This window comes from Numida meleagris, chromosome 1 (genome assembly GCF_002078875.1).
Source record: "Numida meleagris isolate 19003 breed g44 Domestic line chromosome 1, NumMel1.0, whole genome shotgun sequence".
NCBI classification, from domain to species: domain Eukaryota; kingdom Metazoa; phylum Chordata; class Aves; order Galliformes; family Numididae; genus Numida; species Numida meleagris.
The window spans coordinates 86701306-86720535 of record NC_034409.1 but is presented as its reverse complement, the minus strand read 5'-3'; the positions used below and the strand labels follow the sequence as shown (position 1 = coordinate 86720535).

At 37.5% G+C, this 19230-nt stretch overlaps 1 protein-coding gene across 4 annotated transcripts in view; it reads right to left on the bottom strand.

Annotated features, from left to right (window-relative positions):
• ZNF654 (zinc finger protein 654) overlaps positions 1–19230 on the bottom strand; it is a 39863-nt gene that overhangs the window by 7907 nt on the left and 12726 nt on the right. For all 4 annotated transcript variants that reach the window (XM_021401328.1, XM_021401343.1, XM_021401323.1 and 1 more), the window contains 5 exons: positions 12817–12898; positions 10131–10266; positions 5891–6093; positions 4988–5127; positions 121–262 (listed from right to left, as the gene is read on the bottom strand). In XM_021401328.1, coding sequence (XP_021257003.1) covers positions 121–262; positions 4988–5127; positions 5891–6093; positions 10131–10266; positions 12817–12898 — 703 coding nt within the window. The remainder of the gene's footprint in view (positions 1–120; positions 263–4987; positions 5128–5890; positions 6094–10130; positions 10267–12816; positions 12899–19230) is intronic.

Sequence of the window (19230 nt, the reverse complement as noted above, 5' to 3'; positions counted from 1 at the left end):
TTCTATGCCCTTCCCTGTCCCTTCTTCCCATTCTACAGAAACAAGAACATTACTTCTGTTTACTAGTAACACAAAATATGGAGGGAAAGAGTAAAAAAGCAAACAAAAAACAAAACTTACTTCATCCTTAATGACTTTCATGAAAGGGAAAATTACTCTGACATTTGTAGCAATTCTTAAAAGCTGGTAGCACTGGTCAACAAATACTTGTTTTGAGGGGTTAGATTTAAGCTGCAGTTTACTCCAAATGAAGATCAGGTCCCTATAAGCGCAGAACAGAATACTTTGATTATGCTGAGTATTAAAGAAGCCCATCATTAAGCACGATGTGTTACAAAGAGCAATGAGTTGTATATTCTGCAACTAAATTTGTATTTGAGGGCTTAAAACCAATCTAATTAACACCACAACCGTATACAAAGTGCACAATGGAAAATGGAACTTAAATTACTTTGTTAAAGCATTCAGGGTATCTCCTATCACTCAGCCAATTAAGTATGCAACAAAATATTAATGTATTCAGTATAGTATCTGCACAGTATAATCAGATTCTTTAGTACCTAGCCCTTAACACCACAGGCAGCAAACATCAAGCTGCACAGTTTGTGTTTTGGGATTAAATTATGTTCACTGCAACGATGAGGAGTCCTTAAGGAAAACAAGTGGAATGTGAAATACAGAAAACAAGACTACTGTTAGAACGTAGTCAGTAATATAGACTGTTGACAAGAAATGCTTTCTTCTGTTACTATGTATTACTAAATTTTCTTTTTTGACTGCCATCATCATCAGTCTTCCTACCAACAGCAGCTACAGAGAAATATCAGGCTCCATCACTACTCACGCATCTCTATCATTCAAGTCAAATAATATTTCTGACTGATACAAGGAAATGTACGAACACATTGCTAGACCCCTGCAGCAGAGCTCTTACACAGGTAATATGTTTAGTCTATAAAATATAGCTGACTGAACTCTACGGCCTGTAATAAATTCTGCGTTCTTTAATTCAGAGACGTTCGCAAATAAATCTCTTAGTTATATGAAAATCTGGCACCTCAAAGATTTTACACAGGAGCTGATGCAGATAAGACTACACAGAAATTCCCATCATAACATTACAATGAAAAAAGGAGACCAACTGACTTTCATCTTCTGAAGGAAGATAACTTCTTTCTTCTATCAGCCTCCTCCCTCAAGAGAGGCAGACACTGACAAAATACTTGGCTGATATTCAAGAGTCTCTAGTCTATGCTGGATATAAATCAGACACACTTTTTAAGGTTAAGCTTATCTCAGAGAGGTCAACATCTGCCTGAAGAGAAGTGACAGAACTGTCTATGTCAGAACACTAACTTCATTTTTAAATTTAGGACAGCTCTGTAATTCTGTTTGTCATGTAGGTGTTAACTGAGCCAGATATGATCTTGATTGCTTTCTTTCAACAGAAACGAAGAAAACTGATGTAAAAAAGATAAGGCTTACACGGGGGAAACAGTGAAAAAGGAGTACTACAAACAGCTCTAACAACAAAATTAGTTCTAGAGTTTTTCTAAAGATACAAGCCTCTGCCTTTACCTGGCTGGAAATTGAAGTTCTTAGTCTCTTTGCAAACTTTACCCAGAAGTTTAAAAATAGCGTATTTGTGGACCAAATCATTCATTAAAAAAAAAAGTTAAGTCTCAACCTTAAGTACACGACAGAAACAGAACATTTTTGCTAAGGATGCAGTTTAGTAATTATTTAAACTTGCTGTTTATCAGTGTTGAACAGAATAGCAGATGCTGCTCTTGACTTTTCTCTGCTTTGTTTCATACCATTTCACAGCAAGGCATTTCAGCATTAAATCCACAGAAAACTCAAAATTACTTTTCTAAAAAATTAGTGGTTTAAGTGGCATATGATTTGTTCAGACAAGCGTGAAGTCCTGACACTGAAAAATGAATGGAGAAAACTGAAAGAAGGAACAGCTCCATAGGTTAAAAGCAAGTCACTGTATTAGTTTAATCACTGTTTGGCTACACCACGATAGGAAATATTTTAGACTTATTCCTCTGTGTAGACATGGAGGCTTCTCCTTCTAAGGCAAATTTCTAACTTTCGCAATTGTTATTGATTAAAGCATTCCTGAACTTCTGACTGGACTCCATTTCAACTACTTATGTACTTTCCAAATCAAGTTTAATTAACTCTGAAGTCAACAGCACACAGGATATTTCCATGTCACTGACCACAACACAAATTATGAGATAACGTAGGCAAGGACAGGTTTTTTTCTTTGCTTGTATATTACATATATAATATAGCATAAACACTTGATGACATGTACTAAACCTTTGGGTAAGATAACCTAGTTTGCACTATCACTCATGCCAATGTCAACTATTATTGACACGCCAGGGGCAATTTCAATTGTTATTTTAAGTTCAGAGAGCAACCGGGTATTCCGGCCAGTCAACCCACCACAGTATACCAAAAGCACTGTTTCCATTTGTAACGTAAGTGGATGGTTAAGCCTGCCCTACTTTAGCAAATCTAAAACATTTTCTACTGTTGGTAAGTAGAAAGTCTGTCTTTCCTTCAGTATATTTTGCATATTTTACCAAAATGTACATGCTGAACAGTTATCCAAATCACTAAAGCTTCCTAAAGGCCAAAGACTTATTGAATATATGGAAAAGAATTCCTTGACTTACTGAACATGACTCACTTGTAAACAGCCAAAAGAGCACTTAAAGACTGTTTGGAAGAGAACACAAGCCATTCTGCTCTGCCTGTTCCAACAAAATTCTGTCTTCCTTAGGATAGATCACTTTTTGATACTAGAAAGCCAATCATGTCATTACAGATCGATCTCCAATCAACAATCTTGTACACAAATAAGTCTAAGCAAGACCTACCGCAGCTTTTTTTCCCCGAGCAGCTTACACGTGGGCTTTCACTTCAGAAAAACAATAATTTAGATCATCTCAATCTAGACAACAGTAGACAGAGCTGTTTAAAGTCCATCTTCCTCTGAAATAGTATGAGAGCTAATGGTTTCAGCTCAAAGACCTATTTCATAGAGAGTGCTTTATATGAAGCAATAACAGACACTACTATTTACAGCTTTCTAATCTATTTTGCTATCTTATCTTTGCTAGCAGTGATTGCTGTTAGATCTGCAAGGCCTTAAGTTCCAAACAAGGTAAAATGACTTGTGCTGTGCTTGAAGACATCAATATCTTCTCTGGGTAAAAACACACAATGTTAACCGGACTCCCCACTTTTTCCAAAACTTGAAAACAGTCACACTTAATGGCTTCACAAGCTTTGTCCCAGTTCACATTATCCATTAAGCATTATGCAGATTTCTCTTCTTGGTATGCAATCATTATGACTCAACATCTGTAAAGAACCAAACAGTTATTCTACCTGAATAGACCTAACCACTCTAAACTCATTGTAAGGTCACTACGTTTTATATTCTGAACAGAAGATTAAAATAGTAAAGATGCTAGAATTGGTTTCTTGATAAACATTTTGAACAGTACTGTAGCCTATTCTGGTTAGGAATTTCATTGTTTATATTCACTTTACCTGAAGTAAGGAATAACATTTTGTTTTGAATTTCCAAAACAGATCTTGTCAAATCTGAAAATCAGCTGGGTGGGAGCAAGGCTAATGCATTTGTTCTGACACCAGAAGGTATAAAAATCAGATTTGATGTCAAAATTTACATGCATTTCTTAAAAGACTGAATTCCTGAAACTGAAAGCATTAACCACGTAACTCATAAGTTACACCCAAAAATTTCCTAATAAGAAAGAATTCAGAAGACGCAGCATTTGAGCAGCAATCAGCAAAGCTGGATTACATTTTAAACTTTAGCACTGGGTTCAGACAAGCTACATGCTTATTCTGATTTAACTTCATCTGTCCTACAGGGGTAGTCACGAACAGCTTTTCCTGGACAAAATGGACAAAAAATGCCACAGAATAACTAAGTATTGCCAGTACATTGTGAATTTATGTAATAATCAGATTTCCAAAAGTTTTGATTCGATGTAATCAACTACTTATCCAATAGCTAAAGTAAAATTAATGAAGTGCCATTTGTTTAATCATGTCTGATCTTCATTACTTTCCCTAAAAAAAGAGAAGATAGATCTTACTTCTCAGTTCTCTTAAGTCTGAAAGCAAGGAAATTCTTTATAAATTCTAGACTCCATATTAAAATTAGTTATGCAAATCAATAATTTCATCTCAGTTGATTGAAAACTGTAGAAACTTGCTGGCTAAGCCTTTTTGCTTTAACTACATAATCAGAAAAATAAAACATACTTCATCACGTCACACAGACATTACTTCAGGTAAAGAAATAGTTCAAACTAAGCATCAGGATTACCTTCATCTTTCAGTTCTGGGAATGAAAAAATTTGTTTTGAGTCTTCTTTAGAAAACTCTTATTAGCCACAGAAACATTCAACTATCAAGCTACAGTAGTGAATACAAAGACATTCTTACTCAAGCCTGTCTTCGAGGATTATATTACTTTATGGCTTTGTTTTTGAGGTAAAAGTTTGCATAATCCATAGCACATTTTCAGAACTGTATATTCTCTTTTAAGAGACAATTGTGACATAATACAGTTAGGTTGTTGTAAGCATTAACTAGCATCTAACTAGCTGGACAGGAAAATATCTGCATTGCCAGGCTGAATACTATTACACTTTGCTAATAATAAATGCCATATTTATAGGTACTTGCAGCCTAAAGAACGTAAAGGCTCATCTTTCTGTTGTTTTGAAGGTATGTAGAATACCATTGTACAGGATCACATGAAAAGGTAACAGGAATCACAGAAGTACAAGAAATGTTTACAGGTCAAGTTAGAATGTTTTTATCTGGTACTTGAAACTTGAGCTGTAAATGAAAGTCAGATGAATTTCATTTCAGCAATAAGCATTTATCCGCTAAGCTGCTTCACCAGAAATAAAGTATTTACCATATACAATACATGTCCCCATTTTGGAGCTGCGGGACTAGGAACGATTCACATAGTTGTAAGGCTAAGGTAGTCTTCCCTTCTTTTTCAGTGTTGCAGATGATCTCAATTCCACTCTTGCAATCAGTCCTCAACAAGTGCTATATAATTAAAATAAAATCAATTTAGATAAATTTGCTAACATGAAACAAAAACCTATCAGACCTTACTATATTAAAGAAGCCACTAAAAGCTGCAGAAACTATTATTATTTCTTTGGAATAGCTTTTGTTTAGGCCTGCGAATAGAGACTTCGGAGAGATTTAGAGCTGTTTCATATTTCTTAGACTAATGCAAGTCAGAATTTATCTGAGAAATTAAAAACTACACAAAAGCTTTTTCTTTTTTGCATGATGGTAGGTTGTTTTTTTCCTTAAAAAAAAGTTAAGATAAACACTGTTTTCCAGAAAACGCTATCTGTGGTAAGAGTACAACCACATTTAACTAGAGGATGTCATCTTACGTATTGGGGCAACATTAAAGAAACTTCAAGGCTAACAAAGTAGTATAGTGCACAAAACACTGGAGCAATATTAAGTATGCTCAAGTGGTTTTGATAAAATAGTAGTCAATTGTAAAATAACAGTCAGTACACTAAAGTTCCAAAATGTTAGTGACTTAAGATAAACTGGGAATATATACGTAAGTAAACTTGACCAAAAAAATGCATTTAGGTCAACAACATTTCTAAGCACTTGCATTTATCTCCTCAAAGCTTAAACCAGCTCCAAGTTAAGCAATACCAGTGTAACTGCTGATTTTATGACATTTGTTTCTACAAAAATAAAGAGTTCCATATGTTCCTTTTGACACTTTGTGCATAACAAGTACCACTTCATTAAAAATAATACTGACAAACAATACCTCCTGGAATAGCTGATCTTCTAATGGTGACATATAAAGACAGGTGAAAAGAGCTTGATGGAAATACAGATCTTTACTGATATCTGGATGATTTATGCAAGATTTGATAAGAGCCATTGCCTCGGGGATGCGTTCACAGGCAATAAGGTATCTGGCACGTAGTTCAAAGAACAGTGGATTTTCAGAGCTTAAATATTTGTTAACTGTACAGAAAAGAAAGATTTAAAGGCAATTAGAACATAAAGTCCAAACACCAAATATACTTAAAATTTTGTTTTCAACAGTGCAATGTCAATAAGTAATATAAAGAAAAAGCTCTGCTAAAGAACCTATCAAATATTTAAGTAAATGCCATTACCAAGAATCTGTCCTTTTACTTGGAAGCAGAAATAGTTATTTTTATTACAACAATAGTTTTTGTTTTGATTATAACAGATTAACTCAAATTACTAACACTGATGAGCAAAATACATACAATTTAGCAGCAGATACAAACATTTTTGAGAAAAAACTTTTCCCTTTTTCAGCACTGGAACTGGCTTATTGTCTGAAGTATAGGATCTACATCACTTCCAACACTAACTATAAATATTTAAAACAACTCGGGATACTCATTACACATTAAAATGGAAAAGCTTAAAGTATGGAAAACATTATCTGCAATTCACATGCTTTAAACCTTTGGTTTTGCTTAGAGAAGTAGAATACAAACCTCTCCTTCCTCTAAAAATGCTACTTAAAAAAATATATATTATATTTTAATTAACACCTAGATGTCGATACATTTAAATAGCCCTGATCTCTAGAAATTGCTTTTTCATACTTAGAAGGTAACACTGAAGGTAGAATTTCAACAATATCAACTGAAACAAACATTTAATTAACTTGAAAATAAAGAAATAAATAAGATGACAACTTTTAGTTTTCTATTTTAAAAGATCGTACAGATTCTAGCATTAAAAGTTAAAACTCCACTCAAGGATACAAATTCTATATTGTCGCTCTTATTTTGAGAATTGTTTGCATCTTCTCAAAGGGACTCTGAGATGTTAACAGCGTGTTAACATTAATATCTGGGAAATTACAGTCTGATCTTACTCTTGGATTCTCAGCAGCTCTCTTATCAAAGAGAAACAGTCAGAAAAGTCAATTTTTAGTGCATAGCCTGTATCACTACAATATTTCATAATTAAAAAACACTTAATAATTTCAAGTCATTTAAGGGTAAAAGTAAGCATGGGAAGTTCATACCTTAAAAGGAATCTGTATGAAGAAAGTTATAAGCAAACTAAAGGGACAAAGGGACAACAGTTTTTTTAAAAAATTAAGTGATTACTAAAACCTCTATCTGAACAGCCAAGAGAAGATATTTCCCAAAATAAAATATTACCTGAGTAACAAGCTTTCACTTACACTGATTTTTTTTTTTAAAGGATCCTTGGTTTGAAAGATACACTTTATGCCCAGAAACAGGATTTCTCTGCCATCTGTATTTTATGAAAGCTAATGCTAATATATGCAAGTGAACATTTAAGGTATGCAATCCAACATGATACAAGGTTTTAGATCACATTTGTTAATAGATATGCCCTAAGATCTACCATAATTGATCTTACTCCTGCTACCCATTAGCACTTATGGGTACAAACATTAAAAGATGAAGGTGGAAAGAAAAGCCAGTGTCTAACAGTGGTCACATAACTGCAGGGAACAGCGATCGTACAGAATAATCCTTAAGGCCACGTAAAGACATGTCTTTTATGGACTTAATATACTCCAGATAATAAATCCAATTATTAGTTTCATTTGCAAACATTACCCAACAGATTATTGAATATGCACATCAAAAAATCTTAATCCAGAAACATTTAGCTGATATTATCTGATAATTTTAAGAAAATGCTTTATGTGTAACTGGCTATTACTTATTTGAAGGAAAAGGAAGTTATGCCTGCAGTCTACAATATTGGTTGTTATATCATTCCCACTTTCTGTGAGATAAATTCTTAGCTCAGTATGCTCCCCCACTTTGTAAGCGAGAATTCCACTTCCGACATGAATTCCCAGTGAACACGGTCTCCTGTACACTCTAACACTGTTTTTAAACAGACCGAGTTCCAGCTAAACAACTTACAGGGCTCTGCTCCGTCCATGTTGTGGAATGCCCTCTTTTTCCAAGAAGCCATTTATAATGCTTCAAACTCTCCAAAGCAGAAGACAACTGTTAACTATATTAGCATTTAGACAAGCCTGCAGCACATTAAAAACAGTTTGAAGACAACAACATCTATTCTTGTCCAGGCAGCGGGTGCAGTGCTTTGCTTTAGAGCAACAGATGCCAGCCGTCAGCTTAGAAAATAATTAACTGCTTTCATCTGAACATTCCTCTGTCTACAGTATTCTCTTTCAGAAGTTCACGTTAGGTTCTCTTATTCTCTCTCATCCATCAGAAGTTTATTGCTCCCAAGGTTCAAGAAAATTAAAACTCAAATCAAACCCTGCTATTTCTATTTAAAGCCAAAGATTTATTTCCTTTGCAGCCATCTCAGTATATACTGCAACATCTTCAACACCTCCAAGTACACTACAAAGCATGTAAGGACAAGCGCAGAAAGGATTGTCTCAACCTAACCTTGCACGTGCAACTAATGAGTCTGGGACAAGATTATGTAGTTCACACAGTACGTATTTATTCATCCATCTGACTTTCACAAGTGACGGCTGATGATTCAGCCAATTCAGTAATTGGCAGCTTTCTTCATTTAAAATAGTGATCCCTGAGGGAATTACATGGCCAAATATCAAAATGCACATCAAATACTGCCAGCCTATAAAGCAGCACAGAGTATTTGCTTTGTGTAAGAATTCATAAGAGTTAGATTTTAAAGGAAGTGAGGGGAAAAAAAAAAAAGAAAAACCTTTCAAAAGATGTTATCTAAAAAAAAGCATTTTTGATAACAGATTAGGAGAGGATATCAGAAGATACAGGGAGAAAGAATACCTCAGCAGAGGGTAAGGAGATGTAGCCGGCAACAAAAGGAAACAAAATGATCATCTAATGATGATAGGCTGTCTCATTCTTATTCTGCCAGGTGAAACTAAGGAAAAATCCTTGAACTGTTATTCCTCATACAAAGACATCCTGCTGACCAAGGAAATCAGTAAGGAAAAGGATTAAAATAATTCTTTGCTAGACAGATGGATATTGAACAAAGTATTTCCAACTGCTATCAAGTCTTACATGCTTTCATTCTTTCCTGAGATCTTCTATTTATGTATGTTAATATTTTAGCATTACAACTTTTTCTTCCATTTGACACCTAGCTTCAGATTTTAACCACCAAAGCTTCTAGTTAATCATGCGACACAGAATAAAATAAGTGCTTACTTTACAGGAGACAGAACAACAATCAAAGACTGCCCAGTTTATCAGATTAATTTGGTATCAAACCACTTTCTGTGGTTAAAACAACAGCTCACTGAACTGTCCTGACTTCACAGTTCTCCTTCTACCTTTATGGAATACACACATTTTCATAAACAAGGTAATTCACTGCACCACAGTAATGAGAGAAGGACCGTATCTTCAATCGCTATCAAATGAAAACAACTTTCAAGAGGTCCTCCATGAATGCTGTTAGCAAAAACATTATGTAAGAGGCTAATAGAGACTTTTACTGTAGACTGGATATATACTGTTTTACCTTTATGGTTAAAAAAATGACAGTTCTTCCTTCTAAACCCAACACTACTGCATATACTATCATAAACAGAAAACAGCTACAAGATGTAGTCACAGGTTCCACTCTTAATACAGCCAAGAAAAGCCCAAACCCAAGTATTTACAATTTAAAAGAAAAATTAAATGAGTTAAGGTACCATGAAACAAAATTACATGCCAGGACCTCCCCTGATCATGATACTTCAGAAGCCTAAATGAAGTCAAGTTTCTCTCCACGGACTTTCAAGGCTACAACACACTTGGACTTTGTAAATGCATTTTCTAATTGATTGCTCAGTAGCCTCTTCTATCTGAGGAATTTGGTCTCTACAGGATGAAACTACACTGAAACTATTAGCACAAAAATTTAGTTTTCTCTCAAAAAAAGAGACTGATACATTTTACTATAGAAAAAAAATTACATGCAACGCCAGCAGGCAACACCTAACCCTAATATCAAAACACATAACTTAACAAATTTTTCTTAGTGCTGGAAAATATACGTGACAAATTAAGTACCTAATTCCTGTGATACAGGCTTTGCTTTAAGAATTGCTTGTAATACCGGATCCTCCCAAGGTCCACCATCTCGAATTATTCGAGTCACTAGTTCCAGGTTTATATTTCTGTATTTATTAAGAAGGTTCTGACATTCCTACAAGTAAAAAGAAAACACAGTTGTAAAAATGAAAGGCATTGTCTAAAAATATAGTTATACCACCCAAAAAGATACAAAGCTAGAAAACCCATTCATGTTCCAGTACTTCCTCTGTTAAAGTCTACAAAGTCTCATACCGATGAGGTCTACACAAAGACTTAAAGTAACAACTTATATTCTGTAAGACTGTGGAAGCCAGAATATTTTCTGCTGGCACTAAGCAAGAGTCTGCCAGTCATATAAAAATGAAACCTCCTTTCATTGAATTAGAGATATTATCAGCACACTCTGTGGGAAAGGTCTTCACCTGATGCTAGTCTGAACAGATTTAGACACGCTGACACTGCACCTGTGACACAGGGATGGAGCTTAAACTCTTCTAAGGCTTTAAGAGAAACACTGAATTAAGACATGCGAAACACCTGTCCTCAAGCACCCACTTTTAGCCAGATTTCTGTGTAAGAGAAATGCTTGACAAAAATAACACTGACTGGTTTAGCGATCCTTGATTTTCATATATAGCAAGATTTTCTCCTATTGTTACTTACTGGTAAACGTGTCAACATGATTAGAATTTTACTGTTCACTAACAATAACATGAAAAAAGGTATATAATTTTGAAATTGAAGTTAAAAGGTACCTTATTTTTCTTTTTTCAAAGAGAGCTAAGATGACTATAATAATGTCACTGAAGAATAGCTTCTATAAAACATACAATTAACTTCTCCACATTCTTTTTCCTGTAAATTCTTTTAGTTTCAACTCCTCGCTGCTTTCTTTTATGTTCAGATGAATATGTATGACAGTATAAGAACAGTTAAGTAACTGAAACAATGGCTTTCATGACTCGTTTGATTATACAAGGGCTGCTCCAAAAGTAATGTCTCCTATTTTATGTTGGACTACGATGTCAGTGGCGGTCATTGATGGTATGGCAGTGAAGGGTGAACCTTCCTAACAGTATTCCCTTACACTTTGTTGCTGTGCAACAGATGGCAGCAGAGGGACAGTCTGACAAAACTGAAGTGTGGATGAAGCAAAAGTGCGTTACCGAATTCCTCCATGCAGAAAAAATGGCACCCACTGACATTCATCGACAACTGTTGAACATTTATGGACACCAAATAGTGGATATCATCATAGCAAGGAGATGGATGGTGCATTTCAGTAGTGGTGATAGCAACAGGAAAGACAAGTCACATTCCAGATGACCATGCCAATTTTTTTTATTTTATTTTTACACAAGCGCTGCAAGAAGGCTCTTCGTCATCCCTGACAAAAATGCACAGCTAGTGGTGGTGCCTAATTTAAAAAACAGCATTTTGTAGCTGTGAATTTGCTCTGTCAACTAGTTCTATTGTGCTCTTTGCATCTGTTGTAGTTTCCATGGAAATAAATAGGAGGCATTACTTTCAGAGCTACAGATTCAAAAATTCTTCATCAAGTAAAGATTCATTTAAATACATTCACTGTTTAAAATTCAAAGTAATCAGGAATTGTAATAAAAAAGCCCAACAAATAAATTGCTATGCATCACACCACTACATTTTCTTGTTCATAGACTGTTTTTGAAAACCATTTATCACTGCACTACCGAAACATATCATTACTCTTAAGCAAGAAGGCCTGTCCATTCCTGGGGCTGCTAAGCCACTCCTTGACACCAATCTTTCACTAATTCTAATCAAGGATATAATTGCTGCTGTTTTGATTATTTAGTTAAGTAGTGCTGGCATTAATTTGTAGCAGCAACAAAAAAGAGGTATAAACATAAAAATTACAAGAGGACAGTTACTTCTCAAACTCCAATTTTCTGATCAGAATTAACAAAAGAAGCAATCCTGTTTTTCACCCTTTCCATATCATGAAGTTTATTTTCTCATGATTGGCACAAGTGCCTTCTTTCTCACGTACTGACCTCGACTCTCAAAACTGGTACAGGGCCCAGAAAAAAACACCTTATCGGGCAGAAAAAAAAAAGGGGGGGGGGGGGAGTTGGGAGGAGTAAACTTTAAATCCAGGAACATTTCTCTTAAACAGTTGTATATAGCCATACAAAAAAACTGCCCCAACAATTTAGAGAATATAACCATTTTAAACAGTGCCACATGCTGACCCGAGGAGTTCACTGAAATACAGCTTCAATTTCAAATTTGCTGCTTAAAACTGCTGAGGGAAACTTGAGGTTTCACATCACAGTCTGGTACAAAGCACTGGATGACATTAAGTTGTACTTTGATACAAACAAATTCCCTTCTCCTATTAAGAAAAGCACAAAGCATGTCTTTAAGCAAAAGACTGGTATTAAAAAGAAAGACTTACATTCTACCTAGTCCAGAAAGGTTGAAATAGCAATACGATAACAAATTAAGAATAAATGGTTTTCCCTTCAAATGCCTTTTTTATTAATTTGTTGGTGCAAGTAATCTTTACTATCATGGCATGTTTCCTTCAGGTCATATACTCACAAAAAAAAAAACCACCAAAAAACAGTCTTAACAGGTACTAAAATAGCATTAAACGTTCATATAAAGAAGGCAACACTACCTGGATTGAACCTAAAATATCTTTCAAAGGATCTTCATAGAACTCATCCTTTCCAAAGAACAGCAGCAATTCAAAAAAACTCCTAAAAAACAAAAGTAGTGACAAGTCAAGCAAACTAAGAATGTTCATTCAAGGAACTAGTGTAAATTGACTATTTTCCATAGCTCTAAAACAAAATAGCATTTTCCTAAGTTTAGGGTCCTTGCCAGCGCCAAAGAGTCACTGTAAAAGTGTTTGGCTAATACCTAGGCTTTCTAAATGCTATTTATGTTTCTAGAGCTCCACGTTGGTCTCATATCCTGCACTGGATTTTGTCAGTTAGACTCCACACCCAGAACACATTCTGCATCAAGCATCAAGTCACAAATAAAATACATTAAGAGCTACAAATAAGCTATTTTATAAATGTGAATCATCAATAAAACAGAGAATACTTAGAATAAGTTAAAATCCCCTCTGTCACGCCATTTTTATAAGTTGAGGACACCTTATACCTGCCTACTCTTCTCTCTCAAGAAATGCTGCTCTCCATTCATCAATAAAAAGAAACCCTATGCCAAAGTATTTGTCAGATATGCAGCAATTTTGAGTAAGAAAGAAGAATGTTGCACAAAAACTGAAGTGTACACTGTACAAGGAATAATAACCTCATATAAGTGCAGATTCCCAGTGATTGATATTTTCAAGTATGAAAAGCAACTTGTATGAAAATATTTTATTCCATTTCAGCTTGTCTAACATCCACTATAGTCTCCCTACAGAAAAGCAGATTTAAAGGTGCAATTAATTTCAATTTTCCAAATAAAATCCTTTGAAGATGATTTTCAGAAATATGTTCTGTGCAAATGTGCATATGGAACTATGTTCATCTTCTGCTTGGCATTCAAATGAATTGATTACACTTCAATTTCACCACAGAGTTTTAGGTAAACTGTGCAGCAATGTGAATTTGCAATAGTTCAAAAAATAAGGGAGACTGATTGACTCAGAGAGGTTAAGATGATAATTCAAAGTTGAAAGAAAACACAGTGCTGGAAGCAGAACTGCGTGCACCTACCATGTTTTAGAAAGCAATCAGAACAGCAAAGACTTCTGGTATCATAACAGAGAAAAACATGGATAATTTTCTTTAAGATTATTCTAGACATTTTACAATATGAGAGAATATAAACAGGGAAAATGTGGGAGACAAACAGAACAAGGTTCCAGCACTTCTCCACTTGCAGGTTTGACTTTGAAGTATTACTGACAGCAATTTCTTTTCTCATTCACTCTTTGATTGCAATATCTCTTTAAACAAAAAGGCAGATATTCACAAACTGTTGGACAAGGAACTACTTTGCGTAACAATTAAGTTCACTGCAATTATTCCCAAATTTTAGTGACTCTTACTACTTCAGTACCCTTGAAAGTATAGCCACAACACTTTTCATTTTTAACTTCTTTTGGATCTGCTGTATTAAAGAACAGATTTAAAGCAAAATCTCATATTCAGAAATGCTGTGGATCAAAGAATCTTAATACTAACCCAAAAAGAACTTTCTAAAAATTTCAAAAGACTCCAATGGGAATATTTATGAAAATAATGAAAATGTGTCACAAAATGAGGTATCCTTTAGATTACATTGCAGTAAGTGTTTTCCTAGCCAGTGATAAACTATGTCAAAAACAGACCTAGAAAATGTAAAAAACAAACTCATTAAGTTCAGTGATGGGACATATCTCCACGTCTTTGAATCTCAGTTGAGATACGGTATGGGAAAATAAAAACAAACAATATCCAAATGAAGTACTTATTTAGAAACACAATATCTCATTTCACATTGATAACATTTTTGCTGCATATTGACTCTTAGGAAAGGTCAAACTTGAGTCATGTCATGATCAGGACAGTAGGTCAACTGGAACTTAAATAATATTCAGTTACGACAAAATACTTGTAGCAAATGATATGGACATCAGGTTTAATTTGTTTTGACTGATTTACAGAGAATAAGGTTTGACAAAAAAACCACCATGGGAAACTAATACTGAAAAAGTACAAACCATAGTTTTATTCTGTATCGACACACTTGCATCACAGTCATAGAATCCCTAAGTTACAGGCAGTAGGACTCCACCTTTCAGAGACTGCCACATCCAACTTTATCCTCAGCATGATTTTGTTCAAGAAAAGTGTTGCCGTGCGCAGGCAACCCTCTGTATTTTACCCTTGCACACTCAGACCAAAACCCTGGTCCGGGCCAATCACTGCATATAAGCACCAATATGATGAACAGCAAAATGGCGTTTATTGTTAAGAGTCACAGAACTATATAGTGTATCCTATCTTTTACTAGACGGTTCCAGAAGCTCACGTGAGCTACTGGCCAATCATGCTGAATATCACGCGCTGTCCACACATTTCCAAAGACCATATAGAGAGTGGTCATGCACTTCCTTATCTAGGAAAAGAGTGCCGCCTCTCCTTCTGACGACACGAGTTCATCTAAGTAGGTCAACCAATAAGAAAACGCCATGGGGAAGGGCTTTCCGTGTTACATCCCAAATGCCCCGCTTTTCACCCCTGACAACAGAAAAGCAATTCAACCACTTATCAGGAGTACAGGTGGTGCTTTCTGCTGTCCCTCAGTGACGGAGAAGGGTTCTGAGAGGACCAGGAAAACCATGTGATAAATAAATAAATACTTTGCTGAGAGGCTGGTGTCACTGCAGCAATTTGGGCTTTTTTGACCATGGGGCAGTTGGCTGACTCGGCACCTGGCCTGCTGGCTGCTGGTGATGTCCACCTAGGTCACGGGGGGAAAAAGAACTCTGGCCCAGGAGCTGGCAGGGCTCACTGACAGGGCTTTAAACTAGGTTTGAAGGTGAAAGGGAGCGATAGAAAGCCTGCTCACAAAGAGGCACGGATTAGCATAGCTAAATTAAGAGGGACAAGGTGCTAGCAGGGGCCCTCAACCCGTTGCATTTTACAATGAATATACAAGGCAGCATGCTGGCAGGGCTCATCACCAGGGCTTTGAACTAGATTTGATGGGGGAAAGGGATGTACTGCCAAGGAACAGAGAAGAGTCAGGGAACGCTGTCCTCCAAGAAGACAACGCAGCTGAAAGCCCAGCTGAAGTGACTCTGCACCAATGCAGGAGGAAAGGGAAACCATGCTGCAACTGCAAAACTACAATCTTATTGCTATCATGGAAATACAGTGGGACAACTCGTATAACTGGAATACTATGATTGAGGACTATGAGATTTTTAGAAGGCATAGGTGAGGTAGGAGAGGTGGGGGAGTTGCCCTCTATGTTATAATGTGGACAGACTGTGAAGAGCTGCTGCTAAGAAACAATTATGAACAGTTGAGAGTTTGTGGGTTAAAATTAGGGACTGGACCAATAAAGGGCATCTGATGGTTGGGCTCTACTGCAGGCCACTTGATCAATGGAAGCTCACTGAGGAGGCCTTCTTGCTTCAGCTGCAAGAGGTGTCACACTCACGGGCTCTCATCCTGGTGGAGGATTTCAACCACCCAGATGTTTGCTGGGAAAACAACACCGTGAGCTGCAAGCAGTCCAGAAGACTCCTGAGTTCACTGACAACAACCTTCTGGTTCAGGTATTAGACAGACCCATCAGAGGTCAAGCATTGCTGAACCTGGTGCTCATCAACATGGAAGAGACTGTAAAAGACGTTATGATCGAAGGCAGCCTGGGCTGCAGCAACCATGTCCTGGTTGAGTTCATGATCTCAAGGAACATGGGCCTGGCAAAGAGTGGAGTCAGGACACTAAACTTCAGGAGAGCGAACTTCAGGCTCTTTAAAGAACTGTCCTTCGGGACAAAGGAACAGAACAGAGCTGGCAGCACTTTAAGGACACCTTTCTGAGTGCACAAGAGCTCTCCATCCACCAGAACAAGAAATCAGGCAGATGAGGAAGGAAACCAGCACAGCAGAGCAAGTATCTTCTAGTCAGGCTGAAAGAACAAAAAAGGAAAATTATAAGAAGTATAAGCAGTGGAACCGGAGATGGGTGGCCTGAGAAGAATATAGGGATGCTGTCCAAATGTGCAGGGATGGAATTGGGAAATCTAAGATGCAGATGGAACTGAATTTGGCAAAGGATGTGAAAAACAACAAAAAGAGATTCTTCAGATACATTGGGCAGAAGAGACAGGCAAAGGAGAACATAACCCCTCTGATAATTAAAAAGAGAGAGCTGGCCTTCTCAGACACAGAGCAGAATAAGGTACATAACAAGTTCTTCACCTCACTCTTCACGGTCAGTCAGGCTTCCCATGCCCCACATACCCCTGAACTTCTAAGAGGGAACTGGGGGGGGCAAAATCCCTCCTGGTCTTAGAATGGAGTGAGTCCAAGACTACCCCATGAAGCTACCTACATGTGTACAAGTCTATGGGGCCAGATGACACGCATCCCAGGGTTCTGAAGGAACTGACTGATGCAGTTGCCAAGCTGCTCTCTATCATATTTGAAAAATCATGGCTGTCAGGCAAAGTCCCCGGTGAATGGAAAAAGGGAAGCTTCACTCCCATTGAGAAAGGGAGAAAGGAAGATCCAGAGAACTACAAGAACTACAGGCTGGTGAGCCTTACGTCTGTGCCTGGGAAGATCACAGAGCAGATCCTCCTGGAAAAGATGTTAAGGCACATTCAAGATGTGGAGGTGATATGAGACAGCCAACACAGCTTCACCAAGGCCCTGACCAATCTGGTAGCCTTCTATGATGGAGTGACAGCACTGGTGGACAAAGGAAGGGCAACTGACGGCATCTACCTGGACCTGTGCCTTTGACATGATCCCACACCACATCCTTATCTCTAAATTGGAGAGAATATGGATTTGAAAGCTGGACTTTTAGGTAGATAAAGAATTGGTTGGATGGTCCTAGCCAGAGGGTTGTCAACAGTTCTATGTCCAGGTGGCAGCTGGTCATGAGTAGTATCCCCCAGGGGTCTGTCTTGGGAAAAGTACTCTTCAATAATTTTATCAGTGACAAAGACAGTGGGATTGAGTGTAACCTGAGCAAGTTTGCTGATGACACCAAGCTGAGTCATGCAGTTGACACAATAGAAGGGAGGGACACCATCCAGAAGGATTTGGACCTGCTCAAAAAGTGGACAAATGAGAATCTAATGAGGTTCAACAAGGCCGAGTGCAAGGTATTGCACATGGGTCAAGGCAATCCCAGATACAATTACAGACTGGGAGAAGAACTCAGTGACAGTAGCCCTGCAGAGAAGGATGTGGGGATCCTGACAGACAAAAAGCTGGACATGAGCCAGCAGTGTGGGCTTGCAGCCCAGAACACCAACAGTATCCTAGGCTGCATCCAAAGAGAGGTGGCCACCAGGGAGAGGGAGGTGACTTTCCCCCTCTACTCTGCCCTTGTGAGGCCCCATCTGGAGTACTGTATCCAAGCCTTGGGCCCCAGTACAAGGATGCAGACCTCCTGGAGCAGGTCCAGAGGAGGCCACAAAGATGTTCAAAGGGCTGGAGCACCTCTCCTATGAAGGAAGGTTAAGGGAACTGCGCTTTTTTAGCTTGGAGAAGAGAAGCATCCAGAGAGACCTCACTGCAGCCTTCCAGTACTTGAAGGGAGCTTACAAGCAGGAAGGGGACTGACTTTTTACACAATCTGACAGTGACAGGACAAGGTAGAATGGCTTTAAACTAAAAGAAGGTAGATTTACATTAGATGTTACTAAGATTTTTTTTTTTACTCAGAGAGTAGTGAGGAACTTGAACAGGTTGCCCAGAGAGTTCATGGAAGCTCCATCTCTGGAGGCATTCACGGCCAGGTTGGATGGAATCCTGGACAGCTTGATTTAGTGGCTGGTAACCACGTTCGTGGCAGGGGGACTGGAACTACATCATCTTTAAAGTCCTCTCCAGTCTAAGTGATTCTATGATTTGTAGAAGCAACAACACTGGCATTAGGACCAGAATGTTATCAGAAGTTTGTGTATGCCTGACCAAGGAGTGAAATGAGCAAATACTACAACATTCACCTCTCCACATACTTTCACAAGCAGCAGATAGATGCTACTATTTATGTAATTAACAACTCTCAGTAGATACCTTTTTTCAGCTCACTTAATCTCTTTGGAGTAGTGTAGCCACTCAGCACCCACAGTATCCCCTTAAAAAAAAAGACCAAAACCTGGGAACAAAAGGGGGAAAAACTCTCCCCCCTAATTTGTTTGGTTCCTGCTTGCCAATCTTATTTGATGCTCCCCCTGCACTTGTCACTTCCCTACAACCTCATGTGTCCCAGTTTAATCCTTGATCCTTATGTGGAATTTATTTCACTCCTTAGCATTTGCTGCCTTCCTTCAGAGTTTTTCTGGTCCTTTCTTCTGCATCATCTTTTGAGAAGGGGGAAGGGCAGGAACACCA